Source organism: Ascaphus truei, chromosome 8 (assembly GCF_040206685.1).
Source record: "Ascaphus truei isolate aAscTru1 chromosome 8, aAscTru1.hap1, whole genome shotgun sequence".
NCBI classification, from domain to species: domain Eukaryota; kingdom Metazoa; phylum Chordata; class Amphibia; order Anura; family Ascaphidae; genus Ascaphus; species Ascaphus truei.
The window spans coordinates 43,308,514-43,333,791 of NC_134490.1; the positions used below are offsets into that span (position 1 = coordinate 43,308,514).

Below are 25,278 nucleotides of genomic sequence, written 5' to 3' on the forward strand. Positions count from 1 at the left end.
GATATCTATGCACAAAAATATTCAGGAACAATACAAGGAACTTTCAAAAGAACTATTCATCCCAAGGACAGTACAAAAAACACAGGGTCATCCATTTAGGTGGGAGGAAATTAGATTTCACCTGCAACAAAGGAAAGGGTTCTTTACAGTAAAGAGAGGTACAATCTGAAATGTATTACCCATGGAGACTGTGATGGCAGATACAATAGATATCTTTAAAAAAGGTTGGACATCTTTTCAGGAAGGAAAAGTATACAGTGATATACCAAAGAAGTTAACATGGCAAGGATGTTGAATCAGGGAGAAATCTGATTGGAGTCAGGAAGGAATTTATTTTTGCCCCTTATGAGACATCATTGGATAATGTTTCACTGGGGTTTTTTTGGTTGCCATCCTCGTGATCAAAATACTGTAAATACAAATATAGAATATGTATATTTTGTCTAAATTTTACATAGATTGAACTCAATTGAGATATGTCCCTTTTTCCACCTCATCTGCTATGTAACTATGTAATACTAACATCAAAACCTTTCAAATACCTTTACAAAGAACCATGACCAATAAGGGGAAGGGAGGCATAACCCATGGCCCGGGGAGCCATGGAGTGATGCCTTGGGGAGGGGGAGAGTTTGGTTTTTAAGAGGTTAGTACCTTGTGCCCTACCGCTCTTGTCATTCAGTCACTTCCGCAAAAGATTAGAGCTTGTGGCTCACTGAGGTGGTTGACAGTGTTGAAACTGAAAGAGGAGGAGAAAGCAAGAGTCGCTTCCTTACAATGGGCTGATAATCTATGATAATGTTTTACCAGGAAGTAATACATTGAGAGTTACCTCTCGTTTTCAAGTATGTCCTAGGCACAGAGTTATGATAACTAATACAGTACATAGTTACAGGGTTATACATTATATATAAAGACATTTTAATGAACTGTTAAAGATAATATATGTTATAGGCGTATGGAACAGTTATAGACCAGACTAAAGTTTGAGACAGCTTTAGTTTTGAAAGAAGTGGCTGCTGTGAGAGTCTCAGGTAGAGTGTTCCAGTTGTGAGGTGTATGGTAAGAGAAGGAGGAGCTGACAGATTCTTTGTTAAAACCATGGGACCATGAACAGTCTTTTGGAGTCAGATCTCAGGTAAGTGCTGTGTGTGGTAGGGGTGATGAGCTTTCTTAGATAGATTGGTAGCTTAACAAAAAAGACTGAGAAGAGCTCTACTACCAAATAATATTACCCCTGATGCTATATATATATATATATATTAGGTGGTGCACCCATGAGCAAAAATTAGATACAAAAAACAAAGAAAATACAGCACCAAAAGACAGATGCTGTGGAAGCTCAAAAAAGAGGCACTGAAAGGGTAAATGACTTGACTGATAATGGTTTATTGTGCGGTCAAATAATCAGGAAGCGAACAAACACTAAAATCAATTAAAATACACATAGTACTTCTGCATAGGATTATCGGTGTAAATATTAAACTAATGTACTTGAACAAGTGTGGGGGAAACCGTTAGTGAAAATGTCCATAAAACGACAGAATGAATACACACCCATATAACAGAGGACAACCTGGATCAAAGTATAATGATCACAGCAATCCCTGAACACAAAACAAGGGGTTAAATGTAAACCCCTCCCAAGAGTAGGGATGGCTGTCCAGCTGGGAATGAGTGATTATTAGACCGCACAATAAACCATTATCAGGCAAGTCATTTACGCTTTGAGTGCCTCTTTTTTGAGATTGGTAGCTTGCCCAGAAAGTATTTGAAGGTAAGACAGAAAAAATTAACATTGTGCCTAAAATCAAGTGATGGCCAATCTTACAGTTACCTAGTAGATGAGGTTGAAAAAAGACATGCGTCCAAAAAGTTCAACCTATGCAAAATTTAGACGACAGATACTTTATCTTATATCCGTACTTACATTATATTGATCCAGAGGAAGGCAAAGACAAAATCCCAGTGACACATCATCCAATGATATCTCATATGGGGAAAAATAAATTCCTTCCCGACTCCAATAATTGGCAATCAGATTACTCCCTGGATCAACATTCTTCCCATGTTTACTTATTTGGTATATCCCTGTATACCTTTCCTTTCTAATGAAGATGTCCAACCTTTTTTTGAACAAATCTATTGTATCTGCCATCACAGTCTCCTTGGGTAATGAATTCCACATTTTAACTGCCCTTACTGTAAAGAACCCTTTCCTTTGTTGCTGGTGAAATCTCATTTCCTCCAACCTTAAGAGATGACCCTGTGTCCTTTCTATTACCCTAGGGATAAATAGTTCTTTTGAAAGCTCCTTGTACTGTCCCCAAATATATTTGTATATAGTTATCATATCGCCTCTTTTCTAATGTAAATAATTTTAATTTAGCTAGCCTATCCTCATAAGTCAGATTGTCCATCCCCTTTATTCATTTGGTGGCTCTTCTCTTCACTCTCTCTAGTTCCATAATGTCTTTTCTAAGGAATGTTGTCCCAAATTGTACTCCGTATTCAAGGTGTGGTCTTACTAATGCTTTAGAAATGGGCATAATTATGTTTACTTTCCTTCCTGATTAATTATACTCAGGGAGACCGATTTGTGGTAAATTAAACATACCTTTATTTAGCCTGTCACTTTAAGCAGCATTTTAAGGCAAAACATAAAACAAAGAAGCAAACACCTATCCCTATGTAAGGGCTGCCTTACTTCCCCAGTCCCAATCTGCAAGGCTGGGGGGGGGGAGGGAAAGCCCCTTTCCCAACTATCACCCCAAAGTCTCAACAGGGGCTCTTTGTGGCAGTCTCTGAGTCTAGCTGGGTCCAGGAAAAGATGTCTGGTGTCATATTATCAGCACAGCTCTTCTGTGTACTCAAAACTTAATCTCCCTATGTCAGCACAGTGTGTATGTGCTAAGGAGTCTCTCAAGTTTTTTCACCAGCAGGGTTTTTTTTTTTTAACCCTTGTCTGATTACCCAGGTGGACCTGGTTAATTGACTAGCTGCAATTATCCAGCTCTATGCTGGATTTCTCAGACCACTAGAGGCTTTTATTTTTTTTCTCCAATGCAACTACAACACACATCACTGCGAAATGCTCAAAGAACTAGATTGGTCATCACTGGAGTCTAGGTGCAAAGTTCACCTTTCCTGTCTTGCCTTCAAAATCTTTATGGGCAAGCTACCCAGCTACCTGAACAAGCTCCTCACCCCTACCACATGCAGCACTTATCACCTGAGATCAGACTCCAAAAGACTGTTCAGGGTACCAAGGCTCAACAAAGTATCCGGACGTTCCTCCTCTTACCGTGCACCCCAAAACTGGAACAACCTACCAGAGACTCTCACATCCACCACCAGTTTAAGTTCTTTCAAATCTAAGTCTGTCACATATTTTAATCTGGTCTGTAACTGTTTCATACGCCCATAATATATATTACCTTTAACTGTGCATGCAATGTCTTGTATATAATGTATACCCTGCTCATTTATGTAACTGTATTTGTAACCATGTATTATTTGTCTTAACTCTGTGCCCAGGACATACTTGAAAATGAGAGGTAACTCTCAATGTATTACTTCCTGGTAAAATATTTTATTAATAAACAAATAAATAAATAATTGGCAATAGTATCTGTGCAATGCGTTTTCTGACCAGGAGGATTTGTTTCTATAAAGTACGCCTAGTTTGGTATAGGTGTTGGATGTCAGGGTATCAATGTGTAACCCAAATGTTAAATGGGAGTCAAACCATATTCCCAGATATTTAAATCTAGTTAAGGGGCTAGGATGGTATTAGAGTTGGTTCTGATCTGTTGCTCTATCATAGGTAGCTTTAGAAATGTAGCCTTCGTCCCAAATACAATTGTTACAGTCTTGTCAATGTTTAAAAACAGTTTGTTTTGGGGAATCTAGTTTTCAAGTCTCAACAATCAGATTGAAGTACATGTCCAAGATCAGAGAGGCTAGGGCTGTGTGCATATAAGATTGTGTCATCCACATACATGTGCATTGAAGCTCCCTTAGGAACTGTATGTAGATCATTGATGAAGACTGGAAAGAGTAGGGGCCCCAGAACAGAGCTTTGCGGGACATCAAATGTGATATCCAAAGGGTTAGAGTTAGAGCCCAAGATAGACACATGTTGGGATCTACCTGATAGGTAGGAGTGAAACCAGTTTAAAGCATGTTCCCCTATTCCAGAGCTCTGCAGTTTGTTTTGAAAGAAGACATGATCAATGGTATCAAATGTCTTAGCAAAATCTAGGAATATTGAACTTGCAAATAGTCCCAGTTCCCTTCCACATTGGATCTCATTGAAAAATGTTAGGAGGGTAGTGACTATGGAGTGCTTTGGGCGAAATCCAGATTGGACTTGGCTAAGGAAATGTGTCTTGGTATAGTAATCACTTAATTGGGAGTGAACATATTCTTCCATGACGTTGAATAGTAATGGGAGACGAGAGATTGGCCTGCAGTTTGAAACAGTGTTTCTGTCCCACTTTTGAATATTAGGACAACTATAGCAGTTTTCCAGGTCTTGGGGATACGACCTGCAGACAAAATAGAGTTGATTAGGGAAGCAAGCGGTATGGCCTGGGACACCGACTCGTAGGAACTTTGATTGCAGTATGTCAGGGCCACATTGGCTGCTTAGTTTTAATTTGAGGAGCGCTTGTGTAATCTCTTCATATACTGGGAAAAATTTAAAAATTGTGGGCAGTGTTGGGAGAGGGTGAGGCTATAAGTGTTTTCCCAGTTTGAGCTTCATGTTTGTAGTTCGGTTTGTGCTTTGCTAATAGAGAAGTAGGACACCCTACAAAGTATTCATTGAATGCATTTGCAATGTCAGTGGTATTTGTCAAAGTAGTGTCATCCTTTTTTATATTAGATGGTTGTGATGGGTAGAAGGCTGGAATATATTGTTGATGACCTTCCAGAAGTTAGCCGGATTTGATGTATTCTAGTGAAGATTGAGTGATCTGTGGCTTTTACAGGTCTTGTTTGCCTTGTGCATGTATTTTGCAGGCATCTGTAGTTAAGATTCTTGGTAGTGCCAGTTAATTTGTAGCTTTTCCACAAGGCATCCTTAAAATGGTAAAGCGCAATAAGATTGGTTGCAACCCATGGAAAATGGGCCCCCGCACCCTTATTCTGCATAGCGAAGCATTAGTATCACAGAGTTTTAAGAACTCTGTTTGCAAATAATCAAGTGCAGAATCGGTGTCAGGCATCAAGTTGATTCTGCACCAAGGGCAGTTGGTAAGATCAGCAGGAAACTGTTGTGGGTTAAAGTTTCTAAATGCTCAAGTGAATAAAACATTGGGGCTTTATTTGGGTGGTTTGATTTTCCATTACACAGTAGACTATTGCATAGTCACTGAAAATGGCAGGTAGGATACCAAAAGTCTGGAATTTGTTGTTTTTAGGGTCAAGGCAATTGAGGTTTAAAGCTGTAGTTCAAGCTGCCATTTAAAAAATAAAAATAAAAAAATATATATATATATATATATTTGTTTCCCATTCAATATGTGCATCAATACAATTTGCACACTGACAAGTGATTAGCTAAGATGCAGATCGATCCATTCCCCTGTAATCGATAACTTGCTCTGTGTTATTTAATTCAGTTCTTGCACAGCATTCTGGGCAATGTAGTCCTGGAATATGATTGACTTGGCAGTTACTAGATACAATTGGTGCACTGCTAGAGAGAGGGCGGGGCTCAAAGCCAGAGCCTATCAGAAGGGGAAGGGGCTGTCACTTTAGAAATGATTCCTATATTAGAAACATTAAAAATGTCTTTAAAACATTTTTTTTTAATTCTACAAGTATTTTCTCATAGTACAGAACTGATTTATTAAAAACACACACATTCAGGATATTGCTTGAACTGCTGCTTTAAATACCCAACTAACAGCTCATACTTCCCATTCAGAGAGGAAATTGATCTGTGATAACACATGATACAGCATGACAGAGTTCAGATTGTTATTGCTCAGATTGCAGTTACTATCAGATCAGCTATTCCTCTGCCACCACAATCCACTTCCAATTTAGGACACACTGCTCATAAATTGAGTGTCATGCTTAAATAGGCATTGCTGGTTGCCCTTTTACAAATGAATAGTTTTTGTTTTAATACATGCAGCATTTGATTACCTTCAATGAAAACGAATTACCTAAGCTGCCAATCAATCCGTTCTCCTGTGATCGATCAGTGAAGATCCTGCTCTTGGGGCTAACAAAATAGCTGCTGTTAAATCAATCCTTCTGTCAGTGAAATGCAACAGCTCCAATACACAGTATCCTTCTATTACTAAGGGTAACATTGTCGAGTGTTGCAGTTTTCACCTAAGAAACAGCCTCCTGCAACACTTTCCTGTTTGTGATCATTTGTTGCAAATGCTATTCCACTACTGGAGACAGGGCAGGGCTCAAAAAGAGCATGTCAGAGCCTGCTATAGAAACCAAAGTAAAGGATGCTTAGTACATTAAAACTTGTACAAATCACATTGAGACGAACAAAAAAATTGCAGTAAGCATTATTTAATACTAGAGAACTAATTAAAAAAATAACACATAGGATTTTGTGTTGTGTTTTGCTCCTCTAATGAAATGTTTATCACATAAATATTTATTTATATTCATATAAAGCGTGAAGCGTTGAAGTTTTAATTAAATTAAGGCAATTACTTGAAAAATAGGGAGCTAGATGCTGATACTAGAGTAGAATGTCCTTATTGCATTGTGTGATAAGAGGTTCAAGTCTAGCTGGTAAGCTAATTCGCTGGGGATCCTATCATTTTACAGTATGCAGCAGATTATCCTGACGTATTCAATGCGGTTATTAGCAGTCCCCACGGTGTGTTTTTATCTTTAATCTTAAAAGAATGGGTGGTTTATTTGAAATGTCAAGTCATGCTGGGGGCGGTAATCTGGGTGCTACATTAAGCAAATGTGGTGGCATGAGGGAAGCCACAGGGCAGTGGGGAGGTGAACCCAACCACAGTAACCAGTTACATATTATTTATTTATAAAATATTTTACCAGGAAGTAATACATTGAGAGTTACCTCTCGTTTTCAAGTATGTCCTGGGCATAGGGTTAAGATGACAGATAATACATGGCTGCAATACATAGTTACATAAGTGAACAGGGTATACATTATATACAAGACATTGCATGCACAGTTAAAGAAAATATATATTATGGGCGTATGTAACAGTTACAGACCAGATTAAAATGTGAGACATACTTAGATTTGAAAGAACTTAAACTGGTGGTGGATGTGAGAGTCTCCATAGGTTGTTCCAGTTTTGGGGTGCACGGTAAGAGAAGGAGGAACGGCCGGATACTTTGTTGAGCCTTGGGACCATGAAAAGTCTTTTGGAGTCTGATCTCAGGTGATAGGTGCTGCATGTGGTAGAGGTGAGGAGCTTGTTCAGGTAGCTGGGTAGCTTTCCCAGAAAGTATTTAAAGGCAAGACAGGAAAGGTGAACTTTGCACCTAGACTCAATGATGACCAATCTAGTTCTTTGAGCATTTCGCAGTGATGTGTGTTGTAGTTGCATTGGAGAACAAAACGACAAATTGAATTGTAGAGGTGTCAAGTTTGCTATGCTGGGTTTGAGGTGCCGAGCCATATACTATGTCTCCATAGTCAATAATTGGCATTAGCATCTGCTGTGCGATACGCTTTCTGACCAGGAGACTTAGGGAGGATTTGTTCCTGTAAAGTACCCCTAGTTTGGCATAGGTCTTGGTTGTCAGGGTATCGGTGGATTGTTTATGCTTGTGATAATTCATAAATAAAAATAAAATAACTATGTAGATAAAGAGGTGGGTTAAGCATGGCTGTGGAGCAGGGTAACTAGGATCATGTTAAGAATTACGTGTTCATCCCAGGCTCTAGCACAGTCAGGAGGGGGAAAGTTTCCAGGGTACATTTACAAAATACAGTCCCTTAGTTGGGATGTTGTGTGAATACTGTACTTGTCCATCTGAATGCATGATACAAATTTAATTCTGTCTGGGGGTACAGTAGGTGTGCCGGTGTGCTACCCATTTTCTCTCCACTGTGCAGATAAAGATTTGCAAATACAGAGATTGCAATGGGCAATAAAGGCCCTGGGACCAACCTCAATCAGTTGGTGGTTCTAGGTGCCCTTTGAGGGGGTGGGCAAGTGGCAGATTTCACGATCTGCCGCCCCATGGCATTTACATGTGGTGGCCGCCTCCTTTCTTCTGCCCTCTTCCTTCTGAATCACAGCGTCAATGATGCCATGGACGTCACCAACGTGATGTCGCACGGGCGATGTCATCACGTCGTTTGGCAGCGCTACGTCACATTACCATGGCAATGAGACACCGTGTGACATCACGTTGGTGATGTCCGCGGTGTCATTTGATGTTGGGATTCGGAAGGAGATAGAGGGCGGCAGCAACATTTAAGCGCCTTCCAATCAGGCCCGATAGGCCAGAGAGCGCGACGTCTGGATATGGGGAAGGACATATCGGGCCTAATGGGAAATCTGCCACTGCGGGGCAGATGGGATTGGCCGCGCTCACTTTGGCGAATGTGTTTGGAGGGCTGATGGAGGTAGTAAAGGGGTTATTGGGGCATATGACTTGGGCGACGTAACTGACGACCTGGTTTAAATGGCAGGCGTTTCTGGAGAAGTCAGGGGGAGTGAATTCCAAAGAAGGTTGCTTTCGAGCTGCTGTGGGTTTCCTACAAGCTAAGTTTAGTGGATATGTCAGCCAGTTTAGTGGAGCAACAGCAGTCTAGGACAGGGGCGCGCAAACTTTTTTTGCTGCGCACCCCGTGCCTGCTCTCCTCCTTACCTCGTGCGGCGTCATTTGGGTCATGTGATCACGTGACCCGCGGCATCATTTGACATCACGTTACTGTGGCAACCGTGACGTCAAATGACCCCGCGTCATTTGATGCTGCGTTGCCATGGTAACGCGGCCTGGAGCCGGATGAACCTCGGTAAGTAGAGGTTACAGAGGCCTCACTTGGTCCTCTGGCATTTAATTTAAATGCCTAGGGGGGAGAGCGCGGGACCTCTGCAACCGCCCGGGCCCCCCAGTTTGTGCACCGCTGGTCTAGGACATCCTTTTTGGGACAATTCAGCGTGTACAGTACATGGATCTGTGGTGACCCGTACAGTATGTCCCTTGGGCCGAGAAGAGTGGAGTTGAAGCCATATGAGAAGTTGTTTTTTGGGGGGGATAGATGGAGGATATCCTGATTGGGGCAGCTGAGTTTATGTTGGAGAACTGTCATTCCAGCAATTTTGCAGAGTCGGCGGTGTTGGAATTGTCCAAGATTGTGCCACGCTTGGTTTGGAGGGGGGCTTGGGACAGGAAGGCTGTGGATAAATGTAGGAGGAAGTTCAACTGGGCTATGGCTAATTTGGTGAGATTTTTTGGGGTTGCTGCAGTTATGCACAAGGAATTGAAATGGAGGGATGCTGGTCTTTATAGGGAGGATGGCTTTCACCTCTCCGAAATACCATTAGATATTTTTAATATGGGTGCAAGAGATGTGTGCAGAGGTATTTAATGGAGACCGATAAGGGTGAAATGAAATCCTGGCTTTATTGCGCCTGTTCCTTTAACAAGACAAAACATGCAAAATAAAACAAGGCAAGGTATTTTGCATTATACATAGAATGTTTGCATGCACAAAGATTGCCTGGCTCTGCCCCAAAAAATGTAGAATACAATCTTTGGTGCCTAAAGCACACAGATATAAAGTGACATGTTCAGGACCACAAGGAGAGTTGGCCAAATATTATATTATTACAGTATTATTTTATTTTAATATTGCATTTGTCTTTACAGGCAGAAAATGAAGATTATAAAAGTTTACGGGCAAGATTCCAAAAGAATCTTGAAGACCATAATGAAAGAAAAAAATTACCAACACAATCTGGAACCAAGCCCACCATACCAGCAAAACCAATCCTAGGACCTACTACTAACCGTTGTTTTCAAAAACCTGTACCAAAAGCCATATCGTCTCCAGAATTACCAGTGTTCCTGAGCACAGACAGAATGAAAATTGCAGGGAATAATTTCAATTCGGTACAAAGTCATTCAAAAATTCAAGGGGAAAAACCTAAAGCAAACCCCAAAGAAATAAATCCTAGTCAAGCACTTAACAAAACTGAGACAAATAGGATGTTTTCTAAACCAGGTGTTACAATGTATCCTAAAACTCAAGTTGTTAAACCAAACCAACCAAAACCTTTTACAAACACTGCCGTTAAAAACGATGTGGAAAGTATTTCACCTAGAACTCTGAAAGCTTGTAAGATACCTGTAAATGAGAAGTGCACGAATATTCCTAGCTTAAAGCTTTTGCCAAGTGAAGCTGTCCTGGGTCCGAATCCGAAAAAACCCAAACGTCCTCCTTTTGTACATCTGGAGAAATTTAAAAAATCTTGTGATTCTGAGATATATGTGGCAATGAGAAGTCATCCAGGTACTTAGAGCTAACCATTATTAATTTTCATTTTATTGTCATGAACATTTAAGATTATACAAGCTCATTGACAGTCAAAGGGGGATGGAACCGTGGAATTGATTCAGTTTTAGAGAACAATGGATCCCCCAAAAGTATTTCTTTTTTTATGTCCCCCATTATTAAGTACGTATTCAGTGCACAAACAAAGATATCCAAGATTTATGGAACCCCCAATACATTTAATCAAGAAAACTGCAGTTCTTTCTATCTGCGACCTACTCTTCTGTAAACTTGTCACTCAATGTCCTCGTGCAGGGAAGGACTGAACTGTGATTACATATTTAGATTTTATTCTTACCTTATTCATTTTATGCAACAATTTGTAAATCTGGTTAGAGGCATGTATGTACCCAACAACTCAAAAAAAAAAAAAAAAACTTTTATAGCTTTACTTTATATAATGATTTTCAAGGGTAAAAAAAAATCAAATAGTGGATATTTATACAAGTAATAAATGTCAAATATACAATTTGGTGCACGCGTCTTATAAGGCATACAGAAAATATACTCCTCCAGGTTCCAAGGAGCGAGGAAGAAGAAGAAGAAGAAGACCCAGCACACGGGTTGCAAAAATATAAATAAATGTAACGTGCAAAAATAGAATTCAATAGATTCCTCACTCTGTGGAACCTCGTGGCGTATATTATATATATATTTCTTCATGGAGGAACTCACAGGAATGTTTTTGGGGGAGCCACAACAAACTTAACTGTGATGGATCTTAAAGTTTATGATCTATAAGATTTATAATATAATATTTACTGCAGTTTACAAATGATTTTTTTTCTTGGCTTAGAGCTCCAGCACCATTTTCCTCATTCTTTTTTTTATTTCTCAGGCAATTCTAAACAGATTACTATATTAAGAACATCACAATCACAGCCAAATCTTGTGAGCATCTCCCCATCTCGTAGTGGTCGGCCGTCGCTCAGGTGAGTGCCTTTTTAAATAACTTGTCTGAATTGTTTTGGAGGAGATTCAGTTGTTAAATGCAGACTGCACACCTCGTTTACACTTTAGGTTTATGATTGAAAATAAATATTACTTCTGGCCACACTGGTGAATCTTATTTTTGTTTGAGGCAGCCATCTTTTTTTTTTAATGTAATTTATGACATTTACAAATGATCTGGAACATTTTAGGATTAATCTGGAAAAGCACTGGTCCGGTCAGATGAAGAAATGTGAACAGGTTTGTGCTGTCCCAGAAGAAGCAGAAGACAGAGAGATTATTAATAAATCTCAATGGCATTGCAAATCTAACACAGCCACCTCCTAAAGAGGAAAAACATATTCTTGTGCTGTATGATAACACAGTGCTAACAGTTAATTATGTTATTTATTTCTCTGAACAGCACATACACTTCGTACATTCTCATATTGAATCAGTCTTAAAAGTGAAGGCTACGACCCCAGTCTCCCTGCAGCATGCGCTCCTGGCGACCTGGCGGCGCTTGCACAGTTCAAAGCTGCAATCGGCGGTCTGTAGGGGAGCTCTAGGGGATTGCAGGGGAGGGCCAATGACGGGGGGGGGGGGCATGACTGGCTTATCTGCCCTTTTATTAGTGCGCGCCGACCACGTGATCACGTCACAGCACGGGAAGACAACATTCTTGTCTTCCCTGGCAGTGTACGCGTCACAGCGCTTTGCGCGCCCACACACACACAGCCACTGGGGTCTGCCCCATAGAGGGCTGTGCTGTGGTGTGTAGCGCGCACCGCAGTGTCCACAGGGGACCTGACCTAAGATATAATCATGCAGTGTTGTGTGTGTAACTTTCAAATATGATTAGCATTATGATCCTCCACAGGTGATTCATGGAATCATCCAAGTAGATGGTTACTCCTGCAACATTAATTATTATCCTTTGAAAACAAATTGGAACTGATGGCCGACCAAAATACATGTGTTTAAAATGGCAAAGTACTTGGTGTGTAACCGATGCGGTTAAATTCCTCATCTGTATTGACTACGGGATTTGAAGGTAGCCTTTTACAGAAATCCAATGTGGTGAAGATTTGATAATGCTGTGAAATCAGATCTTCTGTAGTGGGCAGAGGGTAAAAATCTAGAATTGTTTTGCTTATACTGAGCACAGGTCAACCATTTGTTTTTGTAATTAACTATGAGACCAATGGGGATTAATTGATGGTTTCTATTATATCCTCTTGCAAAAGCTTCTGCAACCCAGGTGCCAGTTTGATGAAGAGCCAGTGGAGGCTTACTCTAGGGTTGCATCATAGGTGAGACTTGTGAATTCAGACGTGAATTATGGGCAAATTTGTGTATACCGTTCAATCCATTAAATTCCCCTGGGTACTTTTTTTCCCCAGGTGTTTTATCTTAAGTACATTTAGCATAGATTGAAGCAAGAATTTTCCTTTCCCACTGCTTTAATCAGGTCGAGATTTGGGTCGTGCCCAGCATGCACTTCTAGATCTTGAATAGGTATGGTAGTTCCTGGTCGACAACAGTATATACAATGATTCAATTTATTACAATGTGGCACAGGTCCCCTTGATCTGGACAAGTTTTCATCCCAGCGGTGTGACAGCTTCTCCTGCAATCAAAGCACCGTGAATGTTGTTGTTTTGTCCATCTTTTGTATTTAGGTACCAGTCTCTGCGCTTCTTCTAGAAGAGTTACTGCGCAAGCCAATTCCTGTGCCTTCTGCATTACTATTTCCATCAGGCAGCTGAAAGTCATAGTTTTTGTTAATGTTGTGTTGTTCTTATTGCACCCGCAAAGCCCGCAAAGCCTTTTGGGGATGCCTGCAACTTACTTTGTAAGAAGCCATGTTCTGGGTGTGGCATTTACAAGATAAGCCAAGACTAGTAGATTCTACCATGTTTACGTCTCCGACTTAGATCTCTACCTTTTTTGACGGTGGTTGGGGGAGGGGGTAAAAATAATCTAAATTCAGATATGTCGAGTTTGTCTCAGAGACCAATATAAACCACTAGAGGGCAGCACATGACAAAACATGAAAAGTTTCTTCCGCATCCGGCGCAGCTCTGGAGGCTCCCCCAAGGTAAGTGTATTTTGTTGGTGTGTGTTAATTGGTTAGTGCCCGCCACTCTACTGAACTCTCAAGTGTGGTAGTGGACCGGTGGCGGATTTGAAAATCTACCGCCCCATGGCACTTACAGTAGCTGTGGTGTACGGCTCCTTGCTTCCGTCCTTCTTCTCCTTCTGAACCGCCGCATGAAATGACGTCACAGACGTCACGTCGCCGTGTTGCCATGGTAACACAACATCATTACGTCATTTGGCACTGCAGCGTCGCGTTACCATGGCAACTGAGACAGCATTGCAGATATGGTTATAGGAACGGACAGCTTGCTTAATTATGATGTAGGATTTATATCCAGACTGAATGACACCAACAGTTTTCTTGACATTCCTGTAGCGTCTTTGGTGCTGACACTTTCTAGCCTTTGACTAGAGTGCAATCATACATTGCTTGAAATGTCCATACTTCTTCCTTTGTGGTTGCATTCTCCAATTTAACTAAAGAACGCAGGCTGCTTTATTCCAGCGATAAAGCCGATGAGCTTTCATCCCTCTGTATGCAGCCTGTTTCATGACAGTTGCGGAACGTTTGCACGGATATCTTTGCCTCTCCATCCTTCCTTCGATAAGAGCCCTGTAGTATTTATAAGAAAGTCCTAACTAGAAACATAGGGATTTGTTCTTTTCATGCTCCAAAGCGTCCTCCGTTTCTTCCGAGTGCTAACTGCACCTCACAGTTTTCTCGTTCCACTAGTTCTTCACCTTTTCTTTTTTGTGAACCTTCTCATTTCTTTTACTGACCTGGTGAGTCATATCTGAAACTTCTTCTTTCAGACTTCTGTTCTTTCTCTTTACAGTCTAAATTAAATCAGGATATTTTCATCAGCATCCTTCAATCTACACACCTCTATACCGAGATTGTGGACCTCGTGGCGAGAGAGCTCCAGCTCAATGCTAAGAGTGTGCGGAGACTGCAAACCTCTTTCTGAGTGACTCCCAGCTCTTTGCTGAGACTGCAAACCTCTTTCTGAGAGATCACATACCTCTGTTTCCAGACAGCAATCATTATATCAGAATTCTCTGCTTCTTGTCCATGGCAGCAACCGCAGGGTTTGTCCTCTCCAGACTTGTTGTCATGTCAGGCCAATTGTTGGCAAATAATACATCAGACCAATTGTTGGCAAATAAACTAAAAGCAATGCCTATCTAGAACACACTGTATCTGCACGCAAAAGGGTTGCATAACTTACGATCTTTTAAACATATCTGCTCCGAGTTCAGAGATTTTTTATACAGCTCTTTACAACTTACCAAAGAGACGGAGGGGGATCGCGGAACTTCAATTGTTAACAGACATTGATTCGTTCCTATCCAAGTACAATTTTGAAAAACTTTCAAGGGAAGATATTTCATCACTAGAATCTCCAATCACACTACTGGAGATATCTTATGCGATTAAATCCCTTAAAGGGGGAAGGCCCCTGGTCCGGATGGATTTTCCAATCTCTACTATAAAAAAATTGCTATGGTCCTTATCCCCCAGCTCACCAAATTATTTAACATCTTTCTAACAGGACAAGGCCCTCCTTAAACAATGCTGCAGGCGTCAATAGCAATTATTCCCAAAGAAGATAAAGGCCCCCTAAATGACTCCAATTACAGACCCATATCCCTACTAAATACAGATATTATATTCCAAAATTATTGCAAATAGACTTAATCCACTCTTGCCTAAATTCCTTCATCCAGACCAGGTAGGATTTATAAACGGGAGACAGGCTCTAGACCAAGGGTGGGGAACCTTTTTTCTGCCAAGGGCCTTTTTGATATTTATAAAAACATTCGAGGGCCATCCAAAATTATCAACTTTAAAATTTGCCTGCTATATTTGGTCAAACATTTAATGAACTCACCACTAATGTGATGGCTGGAACTGCTTCTCTTTGGGTGACTGACTGACTCTTGGGTGGTGGGTGACTATGACTGACTGTGGGTTGGTGTCTGTGCACACGCAAATGCACACGCGCATGCGCACACACACACACACACACAGAAATCGGGCAGGGGTTAGGGAAATCAGACTCTCAGACCCACTCTTTCGCTCAGACTCTCAGAACCACTCTCTCTCTCAGACCCACTCACAGACTCTCAGACCCACTCTCTCTCTCAGGCTCTCAGACCCACTCTCTCTCAGACCCACTCTCTCTCAGACTCTCAGACCCACTCACAGATTCTCAGACCCACTCACAGACTCTCAGACCCACTCACAGACTCTCAGACCCACTCACAGACTCTCAGACCCACTCTCACTCACTCTCAGACCCACTGTCACTCAGACTGTCAGACCCACTGTCACTCAGACTGTCAGACCCACTCTCTCTCAGACTGTCAGACCCACTCTCTCTCAGACTGTCAGACCCACTGTCACTCAGACTGTCAGACCCACTCTCTCTCAGACTGTCAGACCCACTCTCTCTCAGACTGTCAGACCCACTCTCTCTCAGACTGTCAAACCCCCTCTCTCTCAGACTGTCAGACCCACTCTCTCTCAGGCTCTCAGACCCACTCTGTCTCAGACCCACTCTCTCTCAGACTCTCAGACCCACTCACAGACTCTCAGACCCACTCACAGACTCTCAGACCCACTCACAGACTGTCAGACCCACTCACAGACTGTCAGACCCTCTCTCTCTCAGACCCACTCTCAGACTGTCAGACCCACTCTCAGACTGCCAGACCCACTCTCAGACTGCCAGACCCACTCTCTGACTGCCAAACCCACTCTCAGACTACCAGACCCACTCTCAGACTGCCAGACCCACTCTCAGACTGTCAGACCCACTCTCAGACTGTCAGACCCACACTCTCTCTCTCTCAGACACACACTCTCTCTCTCTCCGACACACACTCTCTCTCTCTCCGACACACACTCTCTCTCTCTCTGACACACACTCTCTCTCTTTCTCTCTGACACACTCTCTCTCTCTCTGACACACTCTCTCTCTCTCTGACACACTCTCTCTCTCTCTCAGACACACACTCTCTCTCTCAGACACACACTCTCTCTCTCAGACACACACTCTCTCTCTCAGACACACACTCTCTCTCTCAGACACACACTCTCTCTCTCAGACACACACTCTCTCTCTCAGACACACACTCTCTCTCTCAGACACACACTCTCTCTCTGACACACACTCTCTCTCTGACACACACTCTCTCTCTCAGACACACACTCTCTCTCTCAGACACACACACTCTCTCTCAGACACACACTCTCTCTCTCAGACACACACTCTCTCTCTGACACACACTCTCTCTCTGACACACACTCTCTCTGACACACACTCTCTCTCTGACACACTCTCTCTCTGACACACACTCTCTCTGACACACACTCTCTCTGACACACACTCTCTCTCTCTCTGACACACACTCTCTCTCTCTGGCACACACACTCTCTCTGACACACACACTCTCTCTGACACACACACTCTCTCTGACACACACACTCTCTCTGACACACACACTCTCTCTGACACACACACTCTCTGACACACACACTCTCTGACACACACACACTCACACACTCTCTCTGACACACACACACTCTGACACACACACACTCTCTCTGACACACACACACTCTCTCTGACACACACACTCTCTCTGACACACACACTCTCTCTGACACACACACTCTCTCTCTGAAACACACACACACACACACACACACACACACACACAGACACACACACACTGACACACACACACACACACACACACACTGACACACACACACACACACACACTGACACCCACACCCACTCTATCTCTCTCTCTCTCTCTCAGACACACACAGGGGGAGGGAAATCTGAACGGGGGGGGAAATCGGAGCAGGTGCCCTCCGCAACTGCTGCTCGGTGTGGGGAGAAGGAGGACCATGTAAGTGCGGAAGGGGGAGGGGAATCTGAGCAGGGGGAATCAGAGTAGGTGCCCTCCTCCGCAACTGCTACCCGGTGTGGGGAGGAGGGCCGTGTAAGTGCACGGGGTGGGGGCGGAGCAGGGGGGGATCGGAGCAGGTACCCTCCACAACTGCTGCCTGGTGTGGGGAGGAGGAGGAGGAGAGGCAGTAGTGAGGTGTCTCTCCCACCGCAGACTCATTCTTCTATCCCCCAAGCCTCTTATACCCCCTCCCCACCATCCCCCACTCCTCTTATACCCTCTCCCCCCCAGAGCGCTGCTTACCCGAGCCGCCCTGGTGATACTCAGGTCCTTAATCACCTCAGGCAGCTTCTGCCACACACAGACAGTGACACACAAACACAGTGACCATGACACAGACAGTGACAGTGAGACACACACACAGACACACACACAGATAGTGACAGTGAGAAACACACAGAGACAGTGAGACACACACAGAGACAGTGAGACAGACACAGAGACAGTGAGACACACACAGAGACAGTGAGACACACACAGAGACAGTGAGACACACACAGAGACAGTGAGACACACACAGAGACAGTGAGACACACACAGAGACAGTGAGACACACACAGAGACAGTGAGACACACACAGAGACAGTGAGACACACACAGAGACAGTGACACACACACACAGAGACAGTGACACACACACACAGAGACAGTGACAGTGACACACACACACAGAGACAGTGACACACACACACACACACACACACACACACACACACACAGATAGTGACACACACACACAGTGACAGTGAGACACACAGTGCCAGTCACACACAGTAACAGTGCCAGTCACACACATACACACACACAGTGACATTGACACACAGACACAAAGACAGACACACACACAGTGACAGAGACAGACACACACACAGTGACACACACACACACACACACACACACACACACACACACACACACACACACACACACACACACACACACACACAATAAGCCCACCTCTGCAAACACACACAAAAATAAGGCCTCTTCCCCCTTGGTGTGGGTAAGGTGTCTGGGAGGGGGTATAAAGGGGCATGTGGGTTAACTGGGGCCCGTGGATGGGCTGCTGGAGCTGCATAGGTAGCCAGTGCAGCTGAGAGACTGGCAGGCCCGCGGAGCCTAAAGGGAGGGACAGAGGGGCGGAGCCTAAGGAGCCCGGCATTACCGGAGGAGCAAAGGGAGGGGGGGGGCAGTGCTGTAGGAACAGGGTGGGCCAAAAAAAAAATCTTGGCAGAGTGACAGCACGGGCAGCCAATCAGGAAAGGGGGAGTTTAAAAAAAACAAAAACAAAATTTTTTTTTAAACTATTCTTGCAGGCTTGCTTCCCGGGGGCCAGACCAAATGATTTCGCGGGCCTTACACGGCCTGCGGGCCGGACGTTCCCCACCCCTGTTCTAGACAATACCAGACATCTTGCCAACCTTACTCGTATAGCTCACCAATCCAAATCCCCAGCCTTCCTATTATCATTAGATGCCAAAAAGGCTTTTGACCGCCTTAACTGTCAGTTCATGTTCGCTACCCTAAAAACAATGGAATTCAGTGAAAAATGTATAGATAGCTCCCCCTCGGTCACAGTCAAAACCACTGCAATCAACTACTCCTTATTTCCCATAAATAAAAGAACCCATCAAGGATGTCCCCTATCCCCTCTCTTATTTGCAATATTCATTGAACAGCAGCAGAGTCTGTCCTCTCCCATGCAATTCGTAACATCCCTAGGGACCCTAAAACAGACAATTATATGTTGGCATGGTAGAGGGACCTTAACATAACTATAGATATGGAAACGTGGCAAGATATTTGGGAAGCAGCAGGTAAAAAGTCCACCTGTGTAAGGATTATAAAATTATATATCGTTGGTACTACGCCCCGGTAAAATTAAACTTAATTTATCCAAATGTTTCACTTATGTGCTGGAGGGAATGTGGCAACCCGAGCTCCATCCAACATATCTGGTGGGAATGTCCTAAAATTAAACCCATTAAATTAAAAGTAAATTAAAATATGTGACAAAATTCTCCAATTGTCAGAAGAGGTATCTGCTTCTGTATTCCTAGAAACCCCCTCTTTGGGATTCTGGGGGTGCCAATTCATAATTTAAGCAACCTGGAGTCTAAATTAATCACTCATATCATTAATGCAACAAGATGCTCCATTGCTCACTTTTGGAAACATAAAACCCCGCCCCCTTTCCAGTGTGTTTGCAATAAGCTGTGGGATAGGGCGTACCTCGAGACACTCTCGGCTTATCTTCACGACTCCACCAATAGATTTATTGATACTTGGGAGTCCTGCTTTACACACTTTAATAAGCAAATAAGATTCTAGGTGATGTATGGATCTACTGGAGTCCTAATGCTGAAAGAATATATATAAATGTTAATAGTAGCACTATATGTCTTGTATTTGTCTTACAACCTGTGTGCCCCCCTCTTCCCCCCATATTATTTAATCCCCAAGTTTTGTTCTGTAAAATGCGCTATGTGAAATATATTAAATATCTTGTGAACCTGTCTTGAAATTGTTAAATAAAAAGTAACAAAAACAAACGTATGGTACAGAAAATTGGTTGTATTATGATGGTGGTACTACTTGTTAATCTCCCAAAATGCTAATTCAAATATTAATTAATATACATAATATATTATATATAATAGCATATCATTAATCAATACATTATGTACATTACTTGTTATGTCATTCTGTTGATGTACACAACTTTGTACCCCCATTGTACAGGACTCTGAAATATGTTGGCACTTTACAAACAAACAAAAATAATTCCACACTTTGCTTATTCCAGTACAAATGAAGAACAAGATGTATATGAAGAAGTAATACATTTTTGTTCAGTCAAGAAAGACAAATCAACTTCATTACAGCACATCGCACTACCAGAAAATGCTGCTGGAAAAGGTATGTCAACTTATAATTACACGAAGGGGAAAATTCCACTTAACTAAATAAAAACTATTTATGAACCACATAATATAACAAAGGTATGGGACCTCGCATAACAATTCAGTTGATAGTGACCTATAAAGCCTAAATGGTATTAAGTAATGCATGCAATCTTTTAATTATATTTTATTTTTATTGTATGTAAAGTGTTTTTTTTTTTTTTATAGGCCTCTTCCCCTTCAGGTCTATCAGCCATGGCAGGTGGTAGAGCAGGACAGTGTTAAATACACTTAGTTTCCCCTCGGGTGGGTGATTAATTTTTTTTAGAGAGTTAATAGGTGCATTAACCACTTGTATATTCTTGTGGTTAGGTTATTGTTAGTGTGTGGCCATTATCCCCTTAGTAGCAATGGGCTTTTTGAAGGCATGCATTGTGTATGATTTCATGGTCACTGTGGCTACTCATGGCTAATATTATATCCAGTTTGTATGTATTTAGTATGTTTCCTCTTAGTACTATCTGGTGTTAGGTCAGATTTGCTTACTTAGAGATGTAGCAGATGTTATTGCACCCGTATCCACGTCATGCAATGTTAAAAAAATGCAATTGTTAATATTTTGTGTTCCTGCCGGCGCAGTGTACCCATGTGCATTAATGCCCGTTGCGATTATACAGTACTACAAGTTACGTCATGTACTTACAGCATGTACTGTACAGTACATGTGCATGTGGTTCAAGCTGTTATAGAGAACATTCAAAAAATGCAGAATGGCTCATGGACCTCAGTTTTACACATTCAGTGGAAAGCACATGTGTTCCATGCATATTTGTACATACAGTACCATACCAGTTCAAATATGTATTCTGGCCTACTAGGCACATTGATATGCATCAGAGCAGGTCCAGATCTTTTTTAGAGATGAAATAAAACACCCATGGAGGAAACCATTGTCCAGTTGGGCACAGAGGAACAGGTTCTCTCCGCTCAGGGAGGAAATCTCTATGGCATCCCACTGAGAAGGAAAATAAAGTAAAGTTCTATACAAAAGAGGTACCAGAGGAGCCAAACATTCCGGGGGAAAAAGATGAACTGATTAATACAATGGAAATGTTTAATATAAGCAATGTTACATTCACCAATGATGAATTAAAGTACTCTCCTACGGTCTGAATTTTGTATCCAGTGCGGGATATAGTTCCTTTAATACTATACTTTGACGCTAATACATTTAACTGTAACTGTTAAACTACACATTTGAATTCCACTTTATACCCCTATGCGGATAAGGGGAATTGTATTGATACCTTTTTTTATTTGATCACCAATGACTTTGACCAAAAGTAGACATAAAAGTTAAAGTAACCTATCTAATAAGGAAGTTGAAGCGATTGCCAGGCAATAGGGAATTGGTCATAAAATTGATGGATAAGGGGGGGGGCAGTACTGTGATAATGAGTAGGCAATTTTATCTTGAGGCATCGAACAGGATCTTGGGTGACCAAAATACTTATCAAATTTTAAAGAGAGATCCGACCAAAAATGTCCTGATGGCACTGTATCTATTTTTAATTAAGGGTAAAGATCTAGGAATAATTAACTAACAGGGATTAACATTTTTATTTAATCCTTTTTTCAAGGTGACAAACTTTTTACCTAAAATCCATAAAGCTCTAACTCATCCCTCAAAGAAGACCCATCATCTCGGGGGTTGTTTCAGCTACTTCCAATGTATCCCTATATATATCGTCCAATTCTTGCAGGAGTACGTTTCCTTACTTCCCTCTTATCACAAAGATATAACTCCGGTCATAAATACCTTAGAAGGCTTACGATTTTATCTGGTCTACTTGCGATGTGACCTCACTTTAGACAATTATACACGACACGCATGAATGTAAGGTCATTTAGGAGAAATCTACTCAAAACAATCCTATTAAAAAAGACCAGTGGAGGGAATTAAATATATCCAGAGTCATCATTTTTTCCTTTTTGAAAGCAAGTTTTATTTGCAAATACCAGGAACTGCCATGGGAATAAAGTATACACCCCTTTATGGGTGTTTCGTAAGAGGATTTAATTCACAACAATCCATTTGGTGAGAACCTGCTACTATGGTGAAGATACATTGATGATGGTGTTTATCTGGAAAGGAGATGATTCAAGTTGGAGTGATTTTTATACAAAAATCTTAAAACTGGTACCGTTCCTTCTTATTTGTCTAAACTGGCCATGAGGGGTATTAGATGTCCAATTTTTGTGGTACCTCTACGATAACCAACTCATTCTCTACTTCACCTCCAATTCCAGTAAAACTAGCATTGACTTTTAGGACCTTACCCTATATGTTGAGAATAAAGTGGTCAACACCAAAAAATGTAAGCTTTTTGAGGAGCAGTCTTCTATTCTAGAAACATTTTTTAGGAAAGAAATTACACACAAGAAGAACTGAGATCAGCACAGAAAAATATGGGAGATATGTGTACTGTAGATCTGCAATATTAAAACTATATATTAAAAATATAGATAATGTAATTCCCTTCATTACCCAGTTCAATAGAGACACTTCTAAAATTTACATTATTCACAAACACTGGCACATCTTAAAACATGATTTAAACATCGATGCTAAATTTAGATGACAGATAATTTATCCTATATTTGCACTTAAAGTATATTGATCTGTATATTTATCTGGAAGGCAAACAAAACAAAAACAAAAACAGTGAAATATCATCCAATAATCTCAATGAAAAATAAATTCCTTCCCGACTCCAAATATTGGCAATCAGATTACTCCCTGGATCAACATCCTTCCCAAGTTCCCTTATTTGGAAGTTCCATTATTTGGAAGATCCCTGCATAACTTTCCTTTCTAAAAAGATGTCCAATCTTTTTTTGAAGATATCTATTGTATCGGCCATCAGTCTCCATGGGAAATGAATTCCACATTTTAACTGCCCTTACTGTAAAGAACCCTTTCCTTTGTTGCTGGTGAAATCTCTTTCTTAAAGTTCCTCCAACCTTAAGGGATGACCCAGTGTCATTGGTACTGCCCTTGAGATGAATAATTATTTTGAAAGCTCTGTGTACTGTCTCCGAATATATTTGTATATAGTTATCATATCGCTTCTTTTCTAAAGTAAACATATCTAATTTAGTTAGCTTCTTCTCATAAGTAAGATTATCCATCCCCTTTATTAATTTGGTGGCTCTTCTCTGCACTCTCTAGTTCCATAATGTCTTTTCTAAGGAGTGGTGCTCAAAATTGTACTCCATATTCAAGGTATGGTCTTACTAATGGTTTATAAAGGGGCATAATTATGTTTACTACCCTTCCATCCATTGCCCGTTTAATGAAAGATAAGATCTTGTTTGACTTTGCAGCTACTGCATGACTTTGAGCACTATTGCTAAGCCTGCTGTCTACAAGCACTCCTAAATCCTCCTCCATCAAGGATTCTCCTAATTTATCCCCATTTAATTGTAAATTGCCTGTTTATTCTTGTTTCCCAAATACATAACCTTACATGTACCATATCTTTATTAAACATCATCTGCCACATACCTGCCCAAGTTTCCAGTCTACCCAAGTCCTTCTGGAGAGAAATTGCATCCTGTTCTGATTTTACTACCTTACACAATTTAGTGTCATCCGCAAAGATGGAGACTTTGCTCTCTATGCCAACCTCAAGGTCATTAATAAACAAGTTAAAAAGCAGTGGTCCCAGTACCAATCCTTGAGGTACTCCACTCTCAACTTTAGCCCACCCTGAAAAAAAATAATTTATGACAACTCTCTGTTGTCTATCTTTCAAGCAGTTTTCAATCCACATGCAAATATTTTTAGAGTCCAATTTTCTTTTTTTTGTACACTATCCCTGTGTGGAACCGTGTGAAAAGCCTTTGCAAAATCTAAGTAGACCACATCAACTGCATTACTATAACCTAAACGGACAGGCATCCCAATGACAGCTGCAGAGGGATTCTTTTCTTGCGCATGCGTGCTACGCTTTCAGCCACGCTTACACTCGTGGAGGTCTGACAGCGCTACAGAGACAGCCCCAGCACGCGGGACTGATTTCTGAGGACTGATACTGCCCCTGTACACCTCATGTGATGCCCCACCATAGAAGTTATCGTCGAGATCGGGGAATATTAAAGTTTATATTCATGTAAGTGGTTGCTATCTTATCTTGTTGGTAATACACTTTATATCTCTCATCTTGGTGCGCTCTTGTGTTTCTCTTTTTTCTTGGTCATTAATAAACAAGTTAAAAAGCAGTGGTCCCAGTACCAATCCTTGAGGTACTCCACTCTCAACTTTAGCCCACCCTGAAAAAAATAAATTTATGACAACTCTCTGTTGTCTATCTTTCAACCAGTTTTCAATCCACATGCAAATATTTTTACAGAGTCCAATTTTCTTTTTTTTGTACACTATACCTGTGTGGAACCGTGTCAAAAGCCTTTGCAAAATCTAAGTAGACCACATCAACTGCATTACTCTGATCTAAATTCCTACTTACCTCCTCAAAGAAACTAATAAGGTTAGTTTGGCACAACCTATCCTTCATAAATCCATGCTGACTATTACTAATAATTTTATTTTCCGTTAGGTATTCCTGAATATTATCCCAAACTAAACCTTCATGTAGCTTCCCCACTATTGATGTAAGGCTTACAGGCCTGTAATTCCCTAGTTGTGATCTAGCTCCCTTTTTAAATATAGGCACCACATCTGCTTTACGCCAATCTTGTAGTATGGAGCCTGTCGCAATGGAATCCTTGAATATTAAATGTAATGATTTGGCTATTACTGAA

General features: G+C 41.5%; 1 protein-coding gene across 4 annotated transcripts in view; it reads left to right on the forward strand.

The window, feature by feature from the left end:
* Window positions 1-25,278, forward strand: part of LOC142501619 (FYN-binding protein 1-like) — a 114,888-nt gene that overhangs the window by 38,345 nt on the left and 51,265 nt on the right. For all 4 annotated transcript variants that reach the window (XR_012803528.1, XM_075611735.1, XM_075611736.1 and 1 more), the window contains 3 exons: window positions 9,850-10,492; window positions 11,373-11,466; window positions 20,358-20,470. Coding sequence is in view for 3 of the 4 variants with exons in the window: in XM_075611735.1 (XP_075467850.1) it covers window positions 9,850-10,492; window positions 11,373-11,466; window positions 20,358-20,470 (850 nt within the window). In the remaining variant the exon portion in view is untranslated. The remainder of the gene's footprint in view (window positions 1-9,849; window positions 10,493-11,372; window positions 11,467-20,357; window positions 20,471-25,278) is intronic.